Source organism: Notechis scutatus, chromosome 1, assembly GCF_049901735.1.
Source record: "Notechis scutatus isolate UNSWTSFEM ecotype Mainland chromosome 1, rNotScu1.2, whole genome shotgun sequence".
NCBI lineage: Eukaryota > Metazoa > Chordata > Lepidosauria > Squamata > Elapidae > Notechis > Notechis scutatus.
This window is the reverse complement of record NC_142009.1, coordinates 293,017,698-293,042,133: the sequence shown is the minus strand read 5'-3', so window position 1 is coordinate 293,042,133 and position 24,436 is coordinate 293,017,698. Positions and strand designations below refer to the sequence as shown.

At 40.7% G+C, this 24,436-nt stretch overlaps 1 protein-coding gene across 4 annotated transcripts; it reads left to right on the top strand.

Moving 5' to 3' along the window:
- The first annotated feature begins 623 nt into the window (after positions 1–623).
- Positions 624–24,190, top strand: ISM2 (isthmin 2). 4 transcript variants are annotated; one of them, XR_015746812.1, is made up of 7 exons: positions 624–1,728; positions 9,215–9,475; positions 12,408–12,735; positions 13,255–13,395; positions 14,170–14,247; positions 15,033–15,711; positions 19,817–24,190. XR_015746812.1 is itself a non-coding variant. In XM_026664356.2 (6 exons), the coding sequence occupies exons 1-6, from the start codon at positions 1,591–1,593 to the stop codon at positions 15,548–15,550; spliced, it is 1,464 nt and encodes a 487-aa protein (XP_026520141.1). In that variant the 5' UTR covers positions 624–1,590; the 3' UTR covers positions 15,551–24,190. The 4 variants fall into 4 exon arrangements, 2 of the variants coding, with proteins under 2 accessions (XP_026520141.1, XP_087808135.1); XR_015746811.1 differs by having other exon boundaries at positions 15,812–24,190; XM_026664356.2 differs by having other exon boundaries at positions 15,033–24,190.
- The last annotated feature ends 246 nt before the right edge of the window (positions 24,191–24,436 follow it).

Here is a 24,436-nt window from a genome sequence, read left to right as displayed (position 1 = left end):
GAATCTGTTGTAGGAATAAAATAGACAGAAGCTGTAGCCAGGTGAGCTGAGCACACCGGATTTCCCCCACCCCCCTCTCCGTTTTCCTTACTGGGGAGAGGGGGGTGTCGCGGGTGCGTGTATTCATTCCCGTGGCAAACGCTCACGGCCGGGCCTGCGAGCAAAGATCCTCTTGCGGGCAAACGTCACCGAAGGCTGCGATGGAGGGAAGCCGAGCCACTGGAGGGAGAGCAAGAGCTGCAGACGAAGCTCGGCTTCTGGGGAGCGCGCGAGGAGACGGCGAACGCTCCGCGAAATCCGAGAGCCCCCCCGAACGTGCCGGACTGAGGAAGCCGCGGGGGCGCCAAGGAAGGAAAGGCGAGCCAAGAAGAACCAGCGAAAGGACCGGGGGATCCTAAGGCTGTTACGAGGAAGGCGCCGGGGCTGGGGAAGAACCGAGGCGGCGGCGCTGGGCAGCCAAGCAAGGCTGACTTGGGGTGGGGGTGGGGGGCGAAAGTGCCTCGCGCCATAGCAGCGACAGCCTTGGAAGCGTCCTGGTGGGGGGGAAGCGGCCGGAGAGTTTGCAGGACAAAAGCTGCCAAGAGTCTTCGAGGGTGGGGGTTCGAGTCACAACAGGGGGGGCGAGGCGCACCCTGCAAAATGCGAAGGACGCGGGACGCCTCCGGCCAAGGAGCGGCCGGGAACTCGCTGCGGCAGGCACAGCAGCCAAGGTAATCGGAGGCCGGGAGATGCGGCGGCTGCGGGCATCGCGGCGCCTGGTCGAGTTCCAGAGGTGGGCAACGTGTGGATCGGCGACGGAGGCACGTGAGTTTCTTCCGAAGACTTCGGGATGAGGAGGAGGAGGAGGAGGAGACGGCAGCGGCGTTTCTCTGAGGCGATCCGAAGAGCGGCCGGCTGGCCGGAGGGACTCTTGTTTCTCCACCTCCCGAGCAGAAGAACCATTTCCCCCGCCTTGGCTCCGTAGAAACTGGGCGGTTTCGGGAGTTAAACGTGAGCGCCGCTTCTTCAGATTCGTTGGGCGTCTCGGCTGAAGCCACGTGCGGTGAGGACAGCCGGAGCGGCGGCGGAAGAAATCGGACTTTCTCGCCGCGGGACACGCCGGAGAGGAGCCGCTTCCTCCTCTTCTTCTTCCCGCACCTTTTCCAGTCTGCGGCTCCTTCTCGCGCCAGCGCCTTCCTGCAGCCCCGGCGCCTGTCGGGGCGCCAGCTCAAAGCTGGGCAATAAAACCCGGGGCTCAGAAAACGGCGCGGAGCTGAGAGACGGAAGAAACGCGAGCCGGGTTGAAGGCCGCGGGGGGGCGAGGACTTTCCCTCGCCCAATTTGGTCTCTCCCTCCCTCCCTTCCTCCCTCTCATTTGATACCCTTCACTCCGACCGTTTGCAAAGAGGAGCGGAAAGGCGACGAGAGGACCGGCCCTGCCTCGTTCCCCTTCTTCGGAAAGGGTTTTAAGAGACCGGCGAGGGTGAAGTAGCGCTCGACGCGGCCGGTCTTCTTGCTCGCCTGCCGTGCGGAGGAGGGTGGGTGGGCAGGGAGGGAGGGAGGGAGGGAAGCCTTGCAAGGAGGAGCGCTGCGCTGGAGTGGGAGGAAGAGATGTCTAAAGCCCGAGGCAGAGCTGTGCTTATTCTGAGCCTCCTGTTTCTGACAACTTCGCTTGCTGCTGTCCAAGGGCTGCCCTTGAAGAAACAGCGCAGTCCCCACCCGAAAGAAACGGACTATACCTTGGTGGAGGTGAGTGAAAGCAGCCCACCTTGCCTTCTTCTGGCAAGCCTCAGCTGACAGGCTTCCTGGCCATTCCTCAGCCCTTGCTCGAGATGCTTTCTTAAAGGGCAGAAGAACATATAAACCTTAGCAAAAGATGAATGAAAGACCCTTCGGTCTGGCTGCTTGTTAACTGCCGGACCAAGGTCCCCCCTGTAGCTTCATCTCTGCCCTGAAGGTTCCTCGGAAGGTTTATTTTCTCTTCAGTTTTGTGGCCAGAGATGAAAGCAGGCTATATTCTCTTTGCAGGAGCCCCCCCTGTCTCCTGCTGCTTATTCCTGACCTGCGGGCGTCCTTCTCTCCCTTTATGATGCCTGTCCTTGCCTTGGCAGGAGATGATTGACCTGCCACAGACAGTGGGTAAATGGTGGCTCCAGGTGGGGACTGGGGCCGGTGGGGGTGAGCAGCAGAAGTAGCTGCTGTTGCACCTTCCCTACAGACCCGGAAGGAGGCTGCTATATTTGCTTGCTTGCTTGCTTGCATGTGTGGAATGCATGCCCACCACTGGCCACAGCAGGGGGTGGTCTCTGACTTGTGGGTGGATGTGCTTTTTTTTACTCTTTCATTTCTTCAGCAATTAAGCCCTCTTGTCTCCTTGCTTTGTCCTTTCCCGAGGTTGGATTTGCAGCATGAACCATTGCTCATTCTGAAAGGGGCTTATTGTGCACAAGCGCATGCTTTACCATTTGGGAGCCATTCTTCCTTTTGAGATGCACCAGATTATTTTAGTCAGAATTATTTGGGGAAGGGGTAATTGCTGAAGATGAGATGGGAAAGATGGGAAATATTTGAAATTAGTGGAGGCATCAGCTGGGAGGGAAAACAACTTGGAGAAAATGGAAGAAGAGCGTCCTTTTGCTGGAGAAATGTCTTTTTCTCCTTTTTTAACATGGTTGGCTCTTTTGAACAACTCATTTACATTTGATACATGAATGAGAAATTAAATCTATTGCCTTCCCCCCCCCACCCACCCCCAGACCCCAATAAGAACTAGAAATGTTGTGGTTCTGTATGTTCCTGTTGTCTGGAATTATTGTGACCCTCACAGTAATCAGGATGTTGCATGCTTACATCTCAGCGCCAAAGCACTCTGGGTTTGTTCAGCAAGCCTTTAAACCAAGTATTGCGACTTTGTTCAGATGTTCACTTCTCTGCTGTCATAAATGCAAGAGTTTGCATTTCATTGGTTACTGTTTTTTTCTTTAATATCAAGGAGACAACCCAGTTGCTAATGTTGCATTCAGTAAGTGAATATTGAATATGGCAACTCATGTTAAAGAAAACATGTTCCCAAAAGGGAAATATTATGCTTATGTGTGGCATTAAGAAATTATTGGATAGTGGCTATTGCCACTTGGGGATTTTTCACTCTTCTTTGGGTCACGTTAATAATGACTGGGTCCCCGTGTAACACAATAATATAAATTCAAAAAAAAAAAAAACTGGCTTCAGAGCTTTTAATTAACCAATTTTTCTGTAGAGGTTCCTGTGTTCTGTATAGCTTGCTGGTCTAATTACTCTAATTAGTGGGCAAGGATTGGGCAGAGCAGCTTTTGAGATGTTCCTAAAACAGCAGAGAATGCTCAGGGTCACTTTTAAATCATCAGATACACGTTTTGCTGCTCTTTCTAAGAGCAAGCCCTAAGTGTCTTTAATTTTCTCTCTTACCATAGAATTACAGCTGCAATTACCAGCTGTTTCCTAAATCTAGATTTGACTTAGGCTTTTCCCCCCAAATTTTTTCTCATAGAATGGATACAATCGGAGAATCCCCAATAGTTTTCAATGTTTCTTGCTGCCAAAAGCCAGTTAGGTGAGCACTGTTTGTTCTGCAGCTGCTGTTTGTGTTTGACACAAATCTTCTGGCTGGCTTTCTGCACAGCAGCTGCTCCCAGGTGGCAAAGCTTGCATTCTTCAGCTGCTGGGCTGCACCAGTACAGGAAATTGGGAAAGCATGCTAACCTTTGAAGTCAGCAAAGGGCTTTTTGCTCTGGATGTATTGAGGCAAATGGATTGCCATGGATGGCTTCCCCGTGTTGTCCACCTGGAAGTTATGTAAACTTTGCAGTGTCTTTTCTTAACACTGTAAAATGTGCTAAATCCAACAACTGAAATGGTATAGGGCAGGGGTGTGAAACTCACGTTGTCATGGCGATGTCACATGATGTACTAGGACTTTTTTTGCCCTTTTGCCAAGCCCAGGGGCGTGGGCGTGGCCAGCACGTGATACATCCAGCCCACAGGCAGAGTTTAACAGCCCTGATATAGGTTTCCTCCTTTATAGGAGATTGGACTAGAAGACCTTCAAGGTCCCTTCCAACGCTGTTATTCTATTATTCTGTTAACTGTTCTGGATAGTTTTATACCAGAACTAATTGAAAAGCAAGAGGAAAGGAGGGAGGGAGAGGGGGAGAGAGAGAGAGAAATATTGTGATTGAAAAACAATATTTCTGATGCTGGAAAATATAATTTCATACACATGTAGGCCTAAATAATTTTTTTTTTTTGCAGTTTCTCACTGTGATTTTTGTCAAGGATGTCACAGTTAGTAGATCTTCTCCCCCCACCCCAACTTTTCCTCGGTTCTAATTATTTATGTCCTCTCTGCTTGTTCAGATATCTGGTAACCCTGCTTGTTACAAACTTTAAGATGTCTTATAGAGAGGCCAGAGGAGGTTATTATTCCATTAACTAGGTCAGTGACGTTCTTCAAGCAATCAAAGTTGTCCAAGCTGCTTGTGGACTTTGAAAGTTTTGTTTCACACTGACATATTAAGCTTCCTCTTCTGCCATCTCCTATTGGTTTAGTGGGTAGAATTGCAGGTTGAAGTCCCCCTCCAAAGCCTGCCTGCCTCTCTCTGAATATAGATAAACAAGCCACATTTCAGTCCATTTCCTTCTTTCCAAAGAAAGGTCAAAGAGCATAATACAGCCAGGAAGGAAGCAGGTGGTAAAAGCAGCTTTCCTGGTCAAAACAATTAAAAGTAGCATTGAAGCCTTTTGATGGCTAGCCAGAAAGCCTGTTCTCAGTGGTTGGCCACAGCAGTTTTAATCCAGTTAAAGGTGAGAAAGGAACAATGCCAACTTGGTGGAGACTCACCGTGTTTCTGATCTGGGGCCAGAGGGAGCTATTGTATATAAGGTTACTGTGGTTTCAACTTTGTATATAATCTCTTGTGTGACCATTCACAATGATCCTCTATTATCAAGGTTTTTCAAATTGTGTGCTGTGGAATATGAGGGTTCTGTAAATAATTCCCCATACTAGGTAGGTTTCCTCAAACATAGTTGCTTTTCACTGGAGATTTGCACCTTGATCAGGGTTCCAGGACCCTTGTGTCTCTTCTCCCTCCCTCCCTTCTTAAAAAAAGGCTCCATTCAGTAGTTGGGCAACAAGATTTTAACATGGTCAAGGTCATGATTTTTATACTAGAGTAAAAGAGAGCAGAGTCTCAACTTATCTGGAAGGTACCTCCGTTCACTGTTGATTAGTCAAAAATCGTTCAGACAGAACTTAAGCTGTGTTTTTATAGCTTTTTAATTTACTCCCAATCCCTTAAGAAATAATTTATATATGTAGGTTTATATTAAAATTTCCACATTAGGGTCTCATTTGGCAATAGCCTGTCTATTATAATATGATGTTGTATTTTGAACAAATCTAAATAATTTTAAAATGGTAAAATCTCTCAATTGTGCAACTTCTAGAGCAGGGGTGTCAAATTCAATTTCATTGATGGCCGCATCAGGGCTGTGGTTGACCTTGGGGGGGTCATGGCTGAGTGAGTGGGTGTGGCTGACTGTGTGGGCATGGCCAGCTTGACACCACTCCCCAAACAACTGGTATGTTTCCTCTTTGCATTGGGTAGACGTAGCATACAAAGCCATGCAAGCCAGCCCCTTTTTCCAGGACAGTCCCATTGGCCAGATCTGACTACAACGTGGGCCAGAGCCATCTCACATCCCTTGTGTTTGACACCCCTCTTCTAGAGGAAGTAATTTTGGCATTTGTGGTTCGGACCATAGCAAATCCAGGAGCTACAGGCTAAAGCAATAGTCAACACAAACATATCAGAAGAAAGCAATAGCTTTTGGAAGCATTTCCATCCTGTTGCCAAGTAAACTACATGGAGATGTCATCATGATTTGGCTCAAGAAAGCCTTTTATCTATTTTGGGTAAGCCAGCATCCTATTGTTGGACAGAGCTTTCTCTTGAAAACTCAGATTTGCATTTGATCATCCTTCTGGGTTAAATCCTAAATTAGGCTAATCGGATTTCAGAGATGTCTTTACACAGTTCAAGCTAATATACCAATTACATCCATTCCTTGGAATGCTGGATTAGACTAAGTTAACACGTGGTTTCTGTTCATTTTATTTGGACTGTCTTGTACCTACGTGATAGAATGGGAAGAAGACAATTTTCATTAAGAACTTTCATTTTGTGAGGAATTTATTCAGGTGCTTTCAGTCAAATATCAAACTGTCATTTTGGTTTCTCTACATAAACATTTTAATGTAAACTGTGAAAAGGATTCATTGTATTTTACGATAACCAAGGGCCATATTTAATCTTTCTTGCATTCAAGTTAACATACCATCAACAACCGAGGTCTCTTAGGAAAATGAAATAAAAATGAGAAGGTATTAGAAACAATTTATTTCCACAATTAAAGACACCAGCAAAAAGGATAGATTTTCCCAAATCAGAAGGGAAAGAACTGCAACAATGTAAGGAAGTCTCAGCTGAGTTTTTGAGAAGAGCCCAAGAGCTGAAGTGGAATGGGGTAAAGATATACACAGGCTGAGCTGAGATTATTGCTTTTGTTTTCCTGATTTTGAAGGGAAAGTTGAGGTTTTACTTTGGACATTTTAAACCTATTTAAGTTAATTTAGTGCTTACACAAAACTTTTATGCATTTCCTGTCCCTGTAATTAAAGTCAGAGGAGAAGGACTATGAAAAAGGGACTTGGGGTCCACAGGGTACCTATACTTTGAGTTAAGGGAAGGGGCTTTTTGTTGATACTTCTTAATAAGTGATCTCTTTTCTAGAGAGTTTTGCACCAGATGAGGCACAGATCTTGATCATTGTTGCTTGTCAGGGAGAGAGAGATGATAAGAGTCCAACCATCCAAATAAACAGAACGAAATAGTTGGAACCTTTTCTTTGATTTTGGTATCTGAGATTCAGCATACCCTATCTGAAGAACCTGGTCTCAGGGCTGACAGAAATAAAAGTATTATTATATCTTTTATTCATTAAACATGAAACTCTGTCAACTGAACATTTAAAAATGTATCACAAATACCAGTGATTGGTACTAATGGTTGATATGGGTTGCTGTCAGCATCCTAGGTATCAACCAAGTATCTTCTTAAAATATACTATGTTCCAAGAATAATAATAAAATATTACTATTACTACTATTATTATTTATTTTATTTTTTATTTATTTTATTTGGTTTGTCAATTGCTAATTGACAATTGTTTTGGTTTGTCAATTGTCAATTGATAATAGGTATAAGTAAAAACATAGTTATGGATACATGGATACATATAAGAAAAATAAAAAAAGAAACAATAGGACAGGGACGGTAGGCACGTTGGTGCGCTTATGCACGCCCCCTACAGACCTCTTAGGAAAGGGGTGAGGTCAATAGTAGACAGTCTAAGGTTAAAGTTTTGGGGTTTGGGGAAGAAACCACAGAGTCAGGTAGAGTATTCCAGACATTGACCACTCTGTTGCTGAATTCGTATTTCCTGCAATCAAGTTTGGTGCGGTTAACCATGAGTTTGTATCTATTGTGTGCTCTTGTATTACTATTAATATATTAATTCATATATAATACTATCATCATCATCAATATTATTATATTATTATTATTATTATTATTATTATTATTATTATTATTATTATTATTATTATTATTCCCAATTTCACCAAGCTAAAAGGAGCCAAGTGGACTATTGATTTTGTTGGAGCAATGGACCTGAAAGAAATAACAGTTTGTCTCTTCTTCATTTGCTGTTTTAATGGTCAAAACCTGTGCTTTTCTCCTTTTCTTTGTGGACCTTATCTGGTAATGAGACACAAAAAAATCCCATTGTCCAGCCTTGAAGCTCTTTTTAAGCCTTGATTAGAAGGGTATGAGAATCTTTGCCAAATTGAGCAATCATACTTCCTTCAGTCTTATAGCTGAAGCTTTCTTTGGGGCTCAGAAATATTACCACAAGCCCTTTTGCCAGGGCTGGTCCCACTCCTTAATAAAAACAGCAGAGACCAGCAATCTTCCTGCTGTTTTCTCTCATTTTCACTGTGGGAGAGGAAGACAGGCTCCAGGGCTTTGATGTGCAACCCTTGTAAATCCATCGATGATGCCTTATATGTGCGCTCATGTGAGTCCCAACCAGCTCCAGCTCTTTGAAGTGCTCCAGTGATCAAGATGAAAGTAGTGAGGGGGAAGAGTCTTTCAAAAGCCATCAAGCCCTAATTGCAGGTAATAGAGCCTCTTGGTATCCCATATGGAGGAAGGGGGAGCATCCCCAGTTTCTCTAATTCTGCAGCTAAATTCTGGGCTCCTGCAGTGAAAGGAAGTAGCATACAGAGAACAAGACTTGGGGAACATTGGGAAATGGCTCCTTGCAGTGAGTCATGGTGGGCCTTCAAAGGAAGGTTGGGACAGACTTCTACATTGTGGCAATGGTGCTTCAGGAATTGTAGTCCTACACACATGGAAGACTCCAGACTTTGGAAGACTCGTTCCAAAATATCATTGGTAAAAATCACTACAGTGCACATTAGGTTGTAAATCATTCCCAGACTATGTTCTTAGGGGTGTTTATATTAATTAATTTTCCAATCCATAACCAACGCCGGTATTTTTTCATTTGTAATCATAGAACTGGAAAAAAAAGTACTCCATTGAGTTGAATTTCATCTTGTATAATGCTGCAGAATATAAAGTACATCAACTGCTCAAAACCATGTAATCAGGAGTTTAGAATTAACTTGTTTTCATTGCCCTGATTTCTTTGCCATCCTGAAACTTTTAAACATTTTGTGTTATTTTACTGGCAACCAGGAAACTGACAGTTAGTTGGGATGTGATTGTTACTTATGATTACAATTCTTCTTCTTCTTTTTTTTTACAGCAAGTAACCAGTGAGTCAATTTGCTTGCTTAGATTTTCTGAAAAAAACTTGCTCCTAATTTCATCATGGTCTGAATATGCAATTGGGGACATTATAGGGCAAGGTTTTTTCAATGGTAAAGCCTAGAAAATATAGCTCTTCTTGAGTGGCCATCATCAGAACCTGCTCTATCTTGCCTTACATGCAAGTTTGCAAGGAAAGGGCTTGAGCATCATAGGAGTTGTAGTCTAACATGTCTGCTGGGATAAGTGGAAGTTGGATCTTCATCAGGCAGTAAGACTACAACTAACTTTCATTTCAGATTGCCACATCAGCTGATGTCCCTTCATTCAAAGAAGAAATGCCAAAGTCACACAGAATACAGAACTTGAGGCTGAATGGACAGGTGACACCAGATCAACACAAGCACTATTGGCCATTACAACAGGCTTCAAGGAACCAGTTGGCATCACTTCAATCTGCGGAAATACTCCCAGAAGAGAAAACACCTTTTGTGCTGGACTTACAAAGCCTGACAGGCTTAGCCAATGTGGATCTGAATGCCCAGAATCCAAACATACAGGTAGGCTGATGATTTCCTTAAGCTACTCTTGCTAGTCTAGCCACAGACAAATCAAAAGTGGAAGAATCCTTTGCATCTTTCTTTCTTTCTTTCTCTTCCCTTCTTCCCTCTTTTCCACAGGCTTGATTTTTTTCCCCTCCTCATTCTCCTCTATTGAGGTGAGCAAACATGAGAACTGTTAACTTCCCTAAAATTATCCAGTGGTTTTCATGAGGAATAGCAAGGTTGTTTCTAATATACCCCCCAAAAAACAGACTCTAACCCCAAAAAAGAATGACTGGGTAATATATAATTTAGTTTATTGACTTTTTTTTCAGATCAAGAGAAACTTGAGAATATTTCAATAAAGAAATAATAACAATAGCACTTAGACTTATATGCCACTTTACAGCCCTCTCTAAACAGTTTACATATTGCCCCCAACAATTTGGGTCCTTAGAAGGATGGAAGGCTGAGTAAACCTTGAGTTGGTGAGACTCAAACTGCTGAACTGCTGGAAGTCAGCAGTCAGCAGAATTAGCCTGCAATACTGCATTCTAACTACTGCACCACAACAATAATGTCAAAATTAAATTGAAACTATGAGATTGATAATTCCATACATAGAATAATGTAATATTAATCTACTTCTAAATGTGTTTCTTAAAGTTTTACATCATTTAATACAATAAAGATTAAAATATATATTAAAAAGTAATACAAGCTCATGGCTATAACCTTTATCTAAAGCAGGGGTCGCCAACCTTTTGGACCTCAGGGACCACCAAACGCATAATTTTAGATCCCAGGGACCAGTAACTGGTTCTGTGGGTGTGGCCTAATTTGTGGGTGTGGCTTGGTGGTCATGTGACTGGCTGGGCATGCCTTATATGTAAATATTATAAATATTTATATAAATATTGAATTTTTTATAAAAAAAGAGCAACTTTTACCCAAAATCAGGCAAAGCAGGCAGATTGAATTGCTTACAGAATCGTTCAGTGATCTATCTATCTACCATCAGCTAGCTCAGTCTCTCAAATTTGCTTGCCATGAGTCTGCACTGAATTTGCTTGCAAGCAAACCTTCAGTCCTAAGGTTCGGCTGTACTTAAAAGCAGAGCTGAAGATCTAAAGACTAGCTAGAAAGCAAGAAATCCAACCATTTCATGCTTCCTAGCTAATCTAAATCTCCCAGCACAGCAGCACAGATGATGGTCAGAAAAAGAAAAAATAGCAATTTAGCAGGCAAGTTTACTGGGTAAGGAGTGAGTGGGAGGGGAGGGTTCCCGCAGGCCATGTGGGCGGCGCAGCCTTGTGTTTCTGTGCAGCCTGGATTAATTGCTTTGTGGGGGTGCTCTGGGGGTGAGATTTCTCTGCAGCCCACCAAAATTTTCTCACCAGTTGGCGACCACTGGTCTAAAGTATTTGACTGATCATATCTTATATTATTTAGAGTGAGCAAGGAAGGGGAAAAAGAAAAATGTGATATTGTAATATTGTTTACTTCTCTGGTATCTCTACCAGATGGGCCAATATTTTCAGATTAATAATGCAAATTTAACAACTGTGTGAGTGTCAGCTAAGTAAATGAGCTTATTGAATTGTCCCTCCAAATAAATACAAAGCAGAATTGTATTATATTTGTATACACAATAGGGAAATTTACGTTCAGAATGGCATAAGAGAAGGACTTTATTTACTTTACTGTACCTTGGTCTACTTAATTGAACTCAAATACTAAAATAAGGGTATAAAGAGTTTTGAGCTGTGCTATAGAGAGTTTCCAGTCCAGTTTATTAGATCTCTGCAAGAGATCTTGAAAGGAAGGTTTCAATGCATGGGAGCATATTCAAAGCAACCTCTATCAAATACTTAAAGCAATTATTTCTCTTTCTTTTAAGAATTCAAGACAAAATATTTTACATACAGTTCTGCATATTCCAAAGGAACTCTTTCAAATAATTTGTTCAATTTTATTTGTTTCTTACACGATTTAATGTTTTTTGAAGAACTGTTGTAGATCACATCCAAAGCTTATGTAACTCATCATGTTATTTTCACATCTGCCTGCTGCCTGCCTATCAAACTGAGGATAATTCATAGTTATTGGGATTTGTAACCATGGATAGCCTTAATTTCCATGAATATGCTTGGCCCTTCTTTTAAAGCTGCGGTGGTTGTGTCTATCATTACCTTCATAACAAGATACCTTTGTTAACTATACAGTTTGCAGATACCTGTCTTCTCTGAATCTTTCATCGTGGAGCTTTATTGAATGATTCCAGATTCAAAAGCTATGAAAGAAAGAGGGAAAGAAACTTTAGCACATTCACACAATCCATAATTTATATCCCTCAGATAAAGGTAAAGGCAAAGGTTTCCCCTGTCTAGTCCTGCCTGACTCTAAGGGACGGTACTCATCTCCATTCCTTAGCCGAGGGAGCTAGCATTGTCCAAAGACATGTCCATGGTCGTGTGGCCAGCATGACTATATGCCAATGTGCACTGAAGTGGTACCTATTTATCTATTCGTATTTGCATGCTTTCAAACTGCTAGATGGCAGGAGCTGGGCCAAGGATGGGAGCTCACTCTGTCTGGTGGTTCTTGGGTCTCAGAGCTGAACTATTAGCTTTCCAGCTGACAAGCTCAGCTTCCTTAACCACTGAGCCATCGCGCGCACACCCCATCCCTCAAATAGTTACGCTTAAATAAAAATGAAAATATGCAAATAGAGTTTGAAAATTTTAATTAAGTTGGAAGGAGAATAGGTGAGTGTGAAGAATAGTTTTTAGAAAGCAGAAAGTCAAGAGCTACAAGGACTTAATTTTTCGGACAGGAAAGGTAAGACGTGAAAAAGACATATAGAGAGTTGAAGGTAAAATGTGCTGCTTACCTTTTGATTTAGTGCTGATGCTTCCAAAACAGTCTGATTCAATGCCTTGATTTCCAGGTGACCATTGAGGTGGTGAATGACCCTCAAGCAGAGATGGAGATGGACTTGCTGAAGGAGACTAGCAATGACTGGTCCCTGTCTTCCTCTGACTGGTTATCTCATAAGGACCTCTTTTGGCCTCTTTTCTGGGAATACACAGATCCCATAGAGGATGGTGATGACAATTTGAACATAAAGAGCAGGGACGAAGAAGAGGAGGAGGAAGAGGAAGATTATACATCGGAGTATGATGAAGAAGAAATAGTTGTGAGTGGAGTGGGGGGAAATTGGCATCAGAGGTGGCCTAATCGAAAGAATTGGATCTTAAAAGAGAAATACAACTATGGTGAGTCTGCCTTTTTTGCTCTTAGTAAATCTGATCTGCTGAGTATATCCTTCTTCCATTAAGGGTCAAAAAACAATAGCTGGTGAACAGTTAATATTATATGATCTCACTGTGTGTAGAATGAGCTTGTTAAAACTGAGCATTTTTCATTCATTAATGGCATAAAATGTACACTTTCCTTTATATTGTATACTACAAACAGCTTTTCCCAATCAGATATTTAGGGATTGCTACACACACACACACACACACACACACACACACACACAAACACACATTACTGAGGAAGAAAAGGATGAGTACAGCTTTCAGAAGTCCCATCCATTGATCGTGTGTGTGTGTGTGTGTGTATCTCACATTAAGAACCCTGGGAAAAAACTAAGCCTTCATTACAGAAGTATAGCTCACACTGAATTCTTCTATGTATCTTATAGGAGGATTGTAACTTTGTTCTTCACCAGACTTTGTTGAATCTTCATGTGTTTTGTTTTATGTTGTTGTTGTTGCTGCTGGCTTCAGATTATGAAGACGAAGAGGACTGGAGTCCTTGGTCTTCCTGCAGTGTAACCTGTAGCAATGGCCATCAGAAGAGAACCCGGTCTTGTGGTTATGCATGCACAGCCACAGAATCAAGAACCTGTGAACTGCAGCACTGTCCTGGTATGTTCTAATTTTCTTGGCTGCAATATTTCCATAGGCTCTGCTTTAACAATAACACTTCAGAGTTATTCATTCATTCATATCAGCCTATGGGCATGCTCTATTGCTATCTCATCTGGACCAGGTAGAAATTCTTTTGAGTTTTTAGAAATTGTCTTTTCAGACATCCTATGAGAACTAATGTGGAATCTGAGAAGGAGGGAAATGCTTTTGGCTATGATCGCTCTCCCATTCTTTGCCCTTGAATGTTGAGAAGTCCTTCTTCCTCCATTTCCTTGATATTATAAAATGAAGATATTTCTGGAACTGGATTGTCTCCTGCAGTAAAGCAAGATTTGATGACAGTCTTGAAAAATCAATGGATCCATTATTAACGGCAACCATTTCCACTATACCTTTACTCAGCTGTTTGATACACCAGCTCTATTGAGGCCATCAGCCGAAAGCCTACTGTGAAGTTCAAAATAAAGCTTTTAACCCTTCCATATGTGAAAGCAGATTGTAGTCTTGGAAACGATTAGAAAACTAGTGGATGAACATGTTAAGTTTCTATTCCTGTAGACCACGGGCGTCAAACTTGCAGCATCATGTTGCTGTCACGTGACATTTCATGATATTTTCCCCCTTCCCAGAGCTGGGGTGGGTGTGGTCTGCGCGTGGCACATCCGGCCTGTGGGCTGCCAGTTTGACACCCCTGTTGTAGACATTTTACATAAATCAGATTGTATCTCACAGTGTACACTCTGACCTGTTTGCTTCTATGCTTTTCTCAAGGAGAAGTTGGGGAATTGGCTTCTACCACTGAAGAGACACCATTTGAAGCTGAAAATGCCACGGAGTTTCTAAATGCAGGCCAGTAAAGTCCTTGCCCTTAAGGCAATAATATTAGGATTGTTATTAAGAAATTGCATTGTTCTTAATTATTATTAAGAAACTGCATTGTAATGTGGATCTGTCTCATTCATACTTCTTAGAACTATATGTGAACAAAAGTATTGGTAACCTTTGACATTCAAATTTTGCTGTCCCAATTTTGTGCTGGAACAAATAGACATTAAGATATGCAAAGTTTTGTGGAGATCTTTATTAATCTGCAGCTGGATGCAGAAATAGAAAGAAAATACAATTAAGAGTGGAAAATAAGAAAATGAAGGGAATTGAAGTTAACGGATCCCTCCACTCTTAATTGCTACACTGAATAATTACTTTGCACCTTATCAGTGTGTCTATGTGTATCTGCTATTGCTACTACTGTATTTTCTATAGACCCAGAAAAATATATTTTTGTAGTAAGTAACTATTTCAAAATAGGCTCAAGGAACTCTGTTTTACTTCCTACTTTGCTATTTGTCCTCCAAACTTTTTGTAAATACCTGGGCTTATTCTCCAATATGCTTAAAATCACCCTTCCCCAATCTTTTGATATCTGCTGGATTACAAAATCCATAATTTCTAAGCAGTATGAGCCTCCTCACAGGAAGCAACATATTTATCAACTTCTTTGGCGGTCATTATGGTGGGAAAGGCTAAGCTGAACCATGGAAGCTGTAGTAAAAAGGATTTGCTTTCTGAGAATTTGGACGAAAATTCTAAGACATAAAATCTTATATTGATTTGATTCTTCCTTCCTTTCCCAGATGTGGATAGTTGTGAGAAATGGCTTAATTGCAAGAGTGATTTCCTCAACAAATACCTAAGCAAAGTGCTTTCAGACCTACCCAACTGTCCCTGCTCTTACCCTTTAGAAGCTGTTTATAATGCTGTAAACTTGCAAGATGAGCAGAAGGGCAAGAACTTCCGATGGCAGGATGCCAGTGGGCCAAAGGAGCGATTGGACATCTACAAACCCACAGCCCGTTTCTGCTTGCGTTCCATGCTGTCCCTGGACAGCACCACTCTAGGTGCCCAACACTGTTGCTATGATGAGAACACCAAGCTCATTACCCGAGGCAAGGGAGCAGGAGCGCCCAACCTCATAAGCACAGAGTTCTCTCCTGAGTTACACTACAAGGTGGACATGTTGCCTTGGATCCTCTGCAAAGGGGACTGGAGTCGATACCATGCTGTGCGGCCTCCCAATAATGGGCAGCAGTGTGCTGTCAACCCTCCAGAGGATGAATACCTGTCTCAACTACAGGAGGCCAGAGAATATTAATACAGCAACCAAAAAGAAGCTGAGGAGATCAGGACGTCCTTTCTGTCTCCCCGGCTCAACAACGTAATATGTATTGTTTCTCCAACCTCATCCCAATATTTATGTCAAAGATCTCTGCAACTTCAGAATTATATATTATTTTTTATCACCTTAGTAACAAGGTAAGTTTATAGGGCAGCTTAAGCAATTTCCTCAGACGTTCCAGCCCTGACTTCTCTATAACAACCTCTGCTTTCCTTTCTGTCTTTTCTCAACTCTCAGAAGTTGTCCCAAGCTGACTGGCTTTCAGGGGTGTTTCAGAAGGCTAGCAATTTGTCTGGAGGGATTTGGGACAAGAGAAGAGCCCAAGGTTTTAAGAGGATATCTTGATTCATTTGCTATTATGTTTACCATGTATTACAATGCAGGTTGTGAATTCCTTTTGCATAAATCTGATGGGTGCTCATGGTGTATGAAAGTCCAGAAATAGATTAATATCCCCAAATTATAAATTTAGATAAAAGGAAACTTTGTCAGAGTCTTTGTAGAGAGAAGAATCTGGATGCCTTTTAATGTAATTTTGGCATAGTCCTGGGAAAGAAAACAATACACCGTCTTGGTATGTTACATTCCATACATTTCAGGGAAAACTAGAAGATGAAGTGGAGATGTTAGAAGGTTAGGAATGCAATTTCCAGGATGGATATGGAACATGCTCTTACTAAGTGGAGATGAGGCTGACCTGCATCCAAGGCTGATGGAACAAACCAAATCCAGTTTCTATCTAGCCGAACAGATAACGTTTTGGATTGTGTAATCCTCACTCTCCTTAACCCCTCCTCTTTGAAATATGCTACAGGTATACATGAAAGAATCCAATTGCCCTAAGAAAGTACATATAACATTAATCCAGCTTTCCCTACCAAACTTGCATCTCTCCATATTTTCTTTCTATTGGGAAAAAAAGCTGGGAACTCTGAGTAACGTATTCTTAACTTTTCTACAAGACATTAGATTAGGAAAGTCTTTCCTACACCATGTCCTTGAAAAACTCTCAGGATGGTGGAAGAGAAGATTGTACTTTGAGACCAAAATGTTCCTGCTGGCACAGTTTTGTGGTTGTGCTGGGCAGATGGTCCTTGGCAAAATCTGTATCTATGCTTACGCATTTTGTACTGAATTCTATCAGCTACTAATCCAGTCAAATCTCTTTACTGCTGCCGCTAACAGCATATGATAGCACTACCTCAGCAAAAGTCACCATTCTGCATACAGAGTCCTGACCCAATTTCTCCTGGAAGTGCCTGATATCCCATAAGCCATTGTGCCTAGAGAGGTTTCTGGTCTCTCTTACAGCTACAATTGAAAGGGCCAGACAGTCATAAAAGCCAGCAACTGGATAGGAAGAGAAGTCCTAAAGAATGCTGATAATCCAACTGAAGATCAGCTGATCACCAGCTTCCAAAAAACTCTCCTCCGTGTCCCCTGGAAAGCCTGCCTGCAGATTCTTGGGCTGCAATGCTAAGGAAAACACTACTTTCATGCCAGAATACCTTAAACTGGATTCAGTTGCCTCAGCAGAAGGCTAATAGCAAGATGGTTATGTTGTGAAATTACGTTGAGTAACAGTTAACAAATCATTTTCATGCCACTGCAAGTAGGGCATACTGCTGAGGTCTTCTGACATCAACAACTTTTTCCTCAATTTAAGATAGATAGAAATGAAGTATAAAGGAAAGGGAGAGAAAAGCAAGGAAAGGAAAAATGACAATACTCCCAGCTGCATTTATTCCAAAATAATCCCTATCTCTCATTCCTGCTGCCACCCTCTGTGCTGGCAATGCTCTCTACCATATTCCCATTGCATATCTGCTCTGCCAGTCCTTGCCCAACATTGTGATGTTTCCACAACCTGCAGAAAATAAGCTGCCAGAAAAAAGGCATCTCCAAAATCTAACTACCAGGTCAATTCCACCCAAATGGCCTATGAAAAGAAAAACATGTTTGTGGAAAGAAGGGAGCCAGCCTTTTGGGGGGGAGGGGGAAAAGAAACAGAGAAAGACCTAGATTCCCTAGCTGCCATAAAGCCCCCAAGAGTATTAAAACAATCCAGAAAGTGAGAGAAACACATTCAAGGCACATTCCTGCCATGAACACACAGCTGTGTTTGCCTGACTCATGACCTATCCCCATCACTAAGCCAGATGGGATATCAGAACATATAAACTGCACTGTTGGGTACATTGCTTATTTGTATCTGGAAAATAAGCGTATATTTTAAGAACTTTAGGGTAAAAATTTCTGCTGGGTTTTTAATCCTTATTTGGAATAATTATTGGTTGTATATGCTAAAAAGTGGAGCGACTTTAAGCAAGCCTGACCTGTCTGTGTATGTCTTTAGGCTTTCCAGCCAACCAATCCTAGGGAGACATGTTCAGAGACAACTAAATATGATAGTAAGTTTTATAATGGAGAACTGGATCTCCCAGCCATTCTATTGCTCAACTCAATTTCATCCAGGATTAAACAGGGAGGTCTCTATAGCTATCTCATTGTAGATTAGGTTGGGATGTCTGTATAACAGGGCTAAGCGAGGAAAGGCTCCTTAACTGGAGTATTTTGGATTACAACTGCCCTTGCATACTATAACAGGTTTTCGTGTTTATGCTATATGGTGATTGCACCTGCTCCATTTAAGATTGTTTGCAGTGATAACTTCTAGTTTAGGGCTCCTTTTTGGTAGAAATGGGCAGGATAAGCAATATTAATTATGTATCTGTTGGTTTCTGAACTTGTGTGAGAAAAACATTTCCGAATTATATTCTGATTTTTTTATTTTTTAAATTTTGTCTTCTTTTGAGGCAATGCAGTTCTTTTCACACAGGCAAGATGAGGAAAGTTAACATTTGGAATATTTGATAACCATTAAGATGTCGCTGGTGGTTTAACATCTAAGTTCTTCATATTTTGGACCTTTCTTTAGTTAAAAGAAACCCAATATTTTGTTTAAATAAATTATAAAAATTAAACCTCTATATTAATTGACATAATTTATAATGCAAATCTATCAGGCAACAAAGCCCTCTTTATTATGACTTTCTCTCTCCTAAATTGTGATTTTTTTTAACGTTTGCTAGAAATGCTTTTTTTAAAAAAAACAATTCAATGTTTCAGATTTAGTACCAATTAGCAAATTTCACCCACTCCCATAAGGTCACCTTTGGACAGTTATATGCATGTTAATATGTACTTTAATTTGCTCTCTGCAATATCTATTATGCCAACTCCTTGGATTGCTGCTCTTTTTCTCTCCTGAGGTCACTGCTTGTTAAATGTTGCTTTATCGTTGCACTGTTGCTATCACTGTTGTTTCCTTTCATTATTATTATTGCAGAAACTGGATAGATCTTTTGGAAAAAGCAAAAGCCCCTTTCCCCCCTTAGCTGGTGCTGATGAACCATCTGCATGTTTCTGGAATGGGATGGTAACCATATGACCTCTAGTGTACAAATAAGGAACTATGTGGAATTGTTGGGTGGATAATTAAACCCAAATCTTGATTGAGACAAGGAAACTTTGCTTATTACCATAGCTACTTAATTATTATTGGGTATTTATCTCTAATTAGAAATGCATCTCTCAAAAGTAGCAATAGTCATAGCTTTACTTAGTGCCCATAACTAAGCATATCATGGAAAATATAACTTGCAGTATCTTGTTTGCAAATAAAACTCAATTAAAAATTAAAACCAAATAATTCCTTGGCACAATATAAATATATCAACCTAGTTCAATAAATTAAAAACGAACTAGCACAATAAAATCAACTAAGTGCCATACAAACCTGTGACCATAAAATAAATGTAAATATTTCAAACTGTCAATAAGAAGACCCAACTGCTGTAATTCCAATGCTGTAGTGGAGGATGTGTGTGCATGCCATCCAACAAAAACCTGCAACTTTATTGTCATTTTTTTTTTTTTGCTACCACCAAGTAGTTAGTGGACCATAATTAGTCTGTCTCCTTTTGCTCTTTTCATGGCTCCAATCAAATAACAGGTCTTTTGCTTCCACAACGGTGTATTTGGCTTTGTGGTCTCTGATATTTTAGTTTGAATATTCATCTTCACGTTTCAGAAGTTGTCAACAGTTGGTTCCTTAAATTTCTGCTTGTCACTTCCCATTATATTCCATTTTTCCCCATTTTGCTGGATTAATTTCTGAAGTCATTACTCCTTCAGTCCTCACTGAAACTTGCTAACTGGTTTACTTTGTTTTGTTTTTAGGGTCTTCTGGGTTTTCTTCATTTTTCCTTTTTTTGATTTCACTGTTTTCTTCTCCATATAAAATAGTAATACAATAACAAGAGCATCATCTGTGTTTTATATACTGCAATAGATTATGCTGCTATTTTTCTGGAACTTGATATGCAAGAAGAGAAATCTGAGTATGAGACATGTAGAAGTCTAAGCTCAAGCTCAAAGCATCCAATTTCAAAATATATATCAAGGAGATAATTCTTGATCCACAGCTCCACACATCCTTTTGTTATCTTAGTGTTTAAATGGTAAGGATCACCTAGCTGCTGCATTTTCTATCACTTATGCTTTTTTTCCTGTTGACAATGACCTTATGTTTGTCACATCAAAATTAGACCAACTTGTAGACAAGAGATCATTGTAATTTGTCTGAATGAGGGTCTGGAAACTATTTCAATAACCTGCTTGGTTTATTATTCCAAAGGATATATTAATGATTTATCACCTAAAATACAAATACTGGTTGCTAAGCAACTGATTATACAACATACCCATGTCTATATCCAGATGTGATGGTTGTCTTACAATCCTTTTTGTGGATGTTACTTTTAATTGCTTTTTAGATCATAACCATCTGCTACTATGGCTGTTATCCTTTTTGGTGGCATTCCCTTTGGATAGGCATAGTTAGAAGGTTCCTCTATATTGGCAAAAGATGGGTAACACTATATATTACCTAATTCTGCGCTATTGCAATTGCTCATGGATAAGTCTCAGTCCTTTGTGAATCTCAGATTCAGGCAGTAACTCATGGCTTGTTGGGCCACATTTCGGACTATGATTTGATCCATCTTGATTGTTTATCCCACTTTCAGAAACCAGCTGCGGCAAAGCTGCAATATTGCCATGCAGAAGGTGGCTGTTAATGCTATCTCTATTAACCATTTAAAGTGTTGGATAACTACTGTTGTGCTGATATAGTAGTGAAAATAACACCTCAACGATTTCTGAATGAAATTTGAAGGTAGTATAAGTGATTATGGGAGAAAATGGCCTGAACTGTCTTATTTAACACTTTTCAGATAGACATATAATATACAAAAATGTAAATAAACTGCTACAGTTTTTAAAAAACAAAATAGTTGAACATTCATAAATAAATCATCATGCAAAAGCAGATTCCAATGACAAATGGGATTTCTCTTTATTTTCACATATCTGGAAGATCAGCTGCCAAGGCTCCCACAACTATATAGAGTGTGTGAGTACACAAAAATAAGAGAAACAAATGGAAAAAGTTTACAGTGTGAACTTGTATGAGGTTATATTACTCCCAGTGTGTTTATGGTAGTTGGGTTTGAGAAAGTGGTTTGCCACATTTAAACAGCAGTCACTGTAGGCTCGTGTTTAAAACTGAGCTATATACCACTGCATCCAGATGCTCAATCCAATTCAGTCCACATGGTAATGATGGAGACAGATGATAGGATTTGGGAAAGCTGCCTGTCAGCTTTCAGCCAGAATTGGCTTCTTTTCTTTACTTCTAAAAAAGACGTATCATAGACGAGCCCTGGTGGTGTAGTGGTTAGAATGCATATTGCAGGCAAACTGCCTGCAGCCTGGAATTCTATCCTGATAGGTTCAAGGTTGACTCAGCCTTCAGTCCTTCCAAGGTTGGTAAAATGAGGACCCAGGTTATTGGGAGCAATATGCTGACATTGTAAACCACCCAGACAGTGCTTTAAACACAATGGGATGAAATATAAATCTAAGTGCTATTGCTATATCCTTTATAATACTGATAGTCTCTTAGATGCAAACTGAACATATTTCTTCCCCATAAATGCTGCATAAAAAGGAGCAGGTCTGTGTAGTTGTTTCTTCATCCACTGCTCTGGTCTTTCTCCACAACTTCTTTCCATAACAAATAGGAATCCCCATTGCTGAGTTAGTGCCCTCAACCATCTCTGGGGTTGCAGAAATATAACAGCATAATAGGGCTGATCTCCAGCCTTCCTTGATTCCCTATTGATTGATTCCTTTGCTACCTCCTTCTGCATGACTCAGCCTGCAGAAAGACATCTCCTAATATACAGAGTTGGAAGGGACCTTGGAGATCTAGTCAACCCACTATTCAAGCAGAAGTATCTATGCCATTCTAGACAAATGGTGGTCCAATCTCTTTTATAAAACCTCTAGCGGCGGAACATCCAAAACTTCTGGAGGCACGTAATCATAGTACTGCCAGCAGGAAACATGGGCAGGGGAGAATGGAGGCTGGCTAGAGGATTCTATCTATCATCTGTGGATTTCTTCCCTTCTTTCACTTTATTTTCTTGTAGCATGAGCTGAATAGAAAACATTAAAAACCTACAGAACTGAATCACAAGCAGCACTTTTCCTTCTGAATTATTTCCTTTTCCTTTCTTCCTATACATGCTTGCCTGCAGATTCTTCCCTCCTCTAGTAGTTCCATAGGCAGAGCAGAGTAGAATTGGTTGTATGTACAATCATATTTCAGGCTGCTTCCTAAGATGTTTCACTATTACCCTGTTTCATGCTGTTTGAATACCTAGGATATTTTTCTTAAAATCTAATCACTGTTGTATCCAACTCTCTGGGGAAGTAGGAGTAGAATAGCAGTAGACAAGACTGGCTAGAGATGCAGTATGGAGGTATTCCCCCAGCAGCATGGAATGAGCAATAAGTAACACTAATCTTTGCTATTTGTCACCTGAATTCACACAATAGGTGCCACAGAGTAATATTTGACCCACCTTGCAGTGGTCCCTGGAGGGAGGTGCCACCCACCTTGCAGTGGTCCCTGAAGGGAGGTGCCACCACTGCTTCATTTAAGGACTATATATTCATACACCAAAAACAAGATAAAGAAATTGTCAGGGCATCTGAAACTGGGTATATTGCAGTTGAGGCTCATGATTAGGTGTTAGTCTATATTTAAACTAGAGAATCCATTCAGGGTTGATGGCTGTCAGGTTTCTGGGGTATTAAAAAGGAATTAAATGAATCTAAAGAGGTTTGGGCTACCAGTAGAGTATCAGTATCAGTATCAGTAGAGTTTACTGAGCTGCTTACTACATCCAGACAGAATACTTTTAGGGTTGACCTGAACAAACATAATTCTTCATACTTTTTTAATGGTTTGTTTAACTTCCTTTCTTCTTGGTCAGAACTTTGTCCCTAGTTTTATTTTTTCCAAGGAATCTATTTAAATATCCTTTAAATTAATAAGCCTATTTGCTTACTAAAACTCAGTATCCCATCCTGACATAAAAATCCATTACCAACAATGCTTGTCTGTGAGGCACAGGGTTGTCTAGAGTCTAGGTCCAATGAGGAAATGTATAACTTGTAGGAAGCGTGGGAATCTGAACCACAACTGCCTGGAAGGAGTTGGGACTATCTACTTCTAGTGTATCCAATGTTGCTGGTTATCAAAAGCACCTTACATTCTGGAAAAGCTTTACAATTTCATTTGGTCAAGAAAATGATATGGAATGAATTTTATTTTTATATCAGGTAATTAAGATTCTGTGCATTTCTATTTATGCAATTTTTAAAGTATTGTGTGTATATTGTTCCTTCATAATTTTATTGGTTATTTCAATATACTTTTGAATAAAGGTTTAATAGCATTTATGAGAAAATCTTTATCTGACTATAGATAAAAGCACTTTATTTCAAATTGCATGTGTTTGTGATCGACATTATTTGGTTCTTATGTTGCTCGGTCATTCAGTTGATTTTGACAGAGACAATACATTGCCAAATGATGCATCTTTAGGGAATTGAATCTTATTAACGTGGTCATTAAGGATCCAGAATGTGCTACTGTTTGCTCGCTTGTCTGCATTTTAATTTTAATGAATGAATCTCAAAGTAAAGGAACGCCCCAGTGTTTCCTTTCAGAAGTTAAAGCTTCTGTTTTAGCTTAAGATAGAGATCAGCCCTTTTTTCTGAGCTTTTCTTAACACAATTTTTCCCTGGTGGAGAAGTGAGTCTTTTAGATATAGTCCCTCAATGTCAGGATGAGAAATCAGTAGTCCTCAAGATCCTTCTGAATTAGAATCATCCACAATCTCTGTTTACTGGATTAAAACCTCTATCTGAATTGATGGGAGTCGTAATCCAAAAACCACAGAAGGGCATCTTATTCTAATTGTCTAGCCCAGTTCAGTAGAATGAAAATTATGGGTCAGTCTATCCCCAGATTTTCTCTTGTATTATATTTATTGTTTGTACTACTTAATATCTTAAGGAATGGAGATATTCAGGACGCTGAATGGGACTTTGATCTCAGAGGTTGTATGTATGAAATGCCAAAAGGGAAGGAAGATTTCAGGTTCTTCTGTTACAAATAAACTCTATTGTTACACTCTGTATGCTTCTGCCTCATTATTCTGCATTTGAAAATGAAAAATGTTAATCAGTTTTAGATTGGAAACTGGAAATTCTCTGGCATAATTGTGGACAACCAAAAATTATACTTTTTAAATACTTTGGGGAGGGAAGCGATTAGACTGATGGAACAATGACACAGGTGAAATTTTCATTCCTTTTAAGATGTTGATGGGCTTCAGGGTGCCCAAGAATGATACATGTGGTCTAAGGTTGCCCACCCCAGTT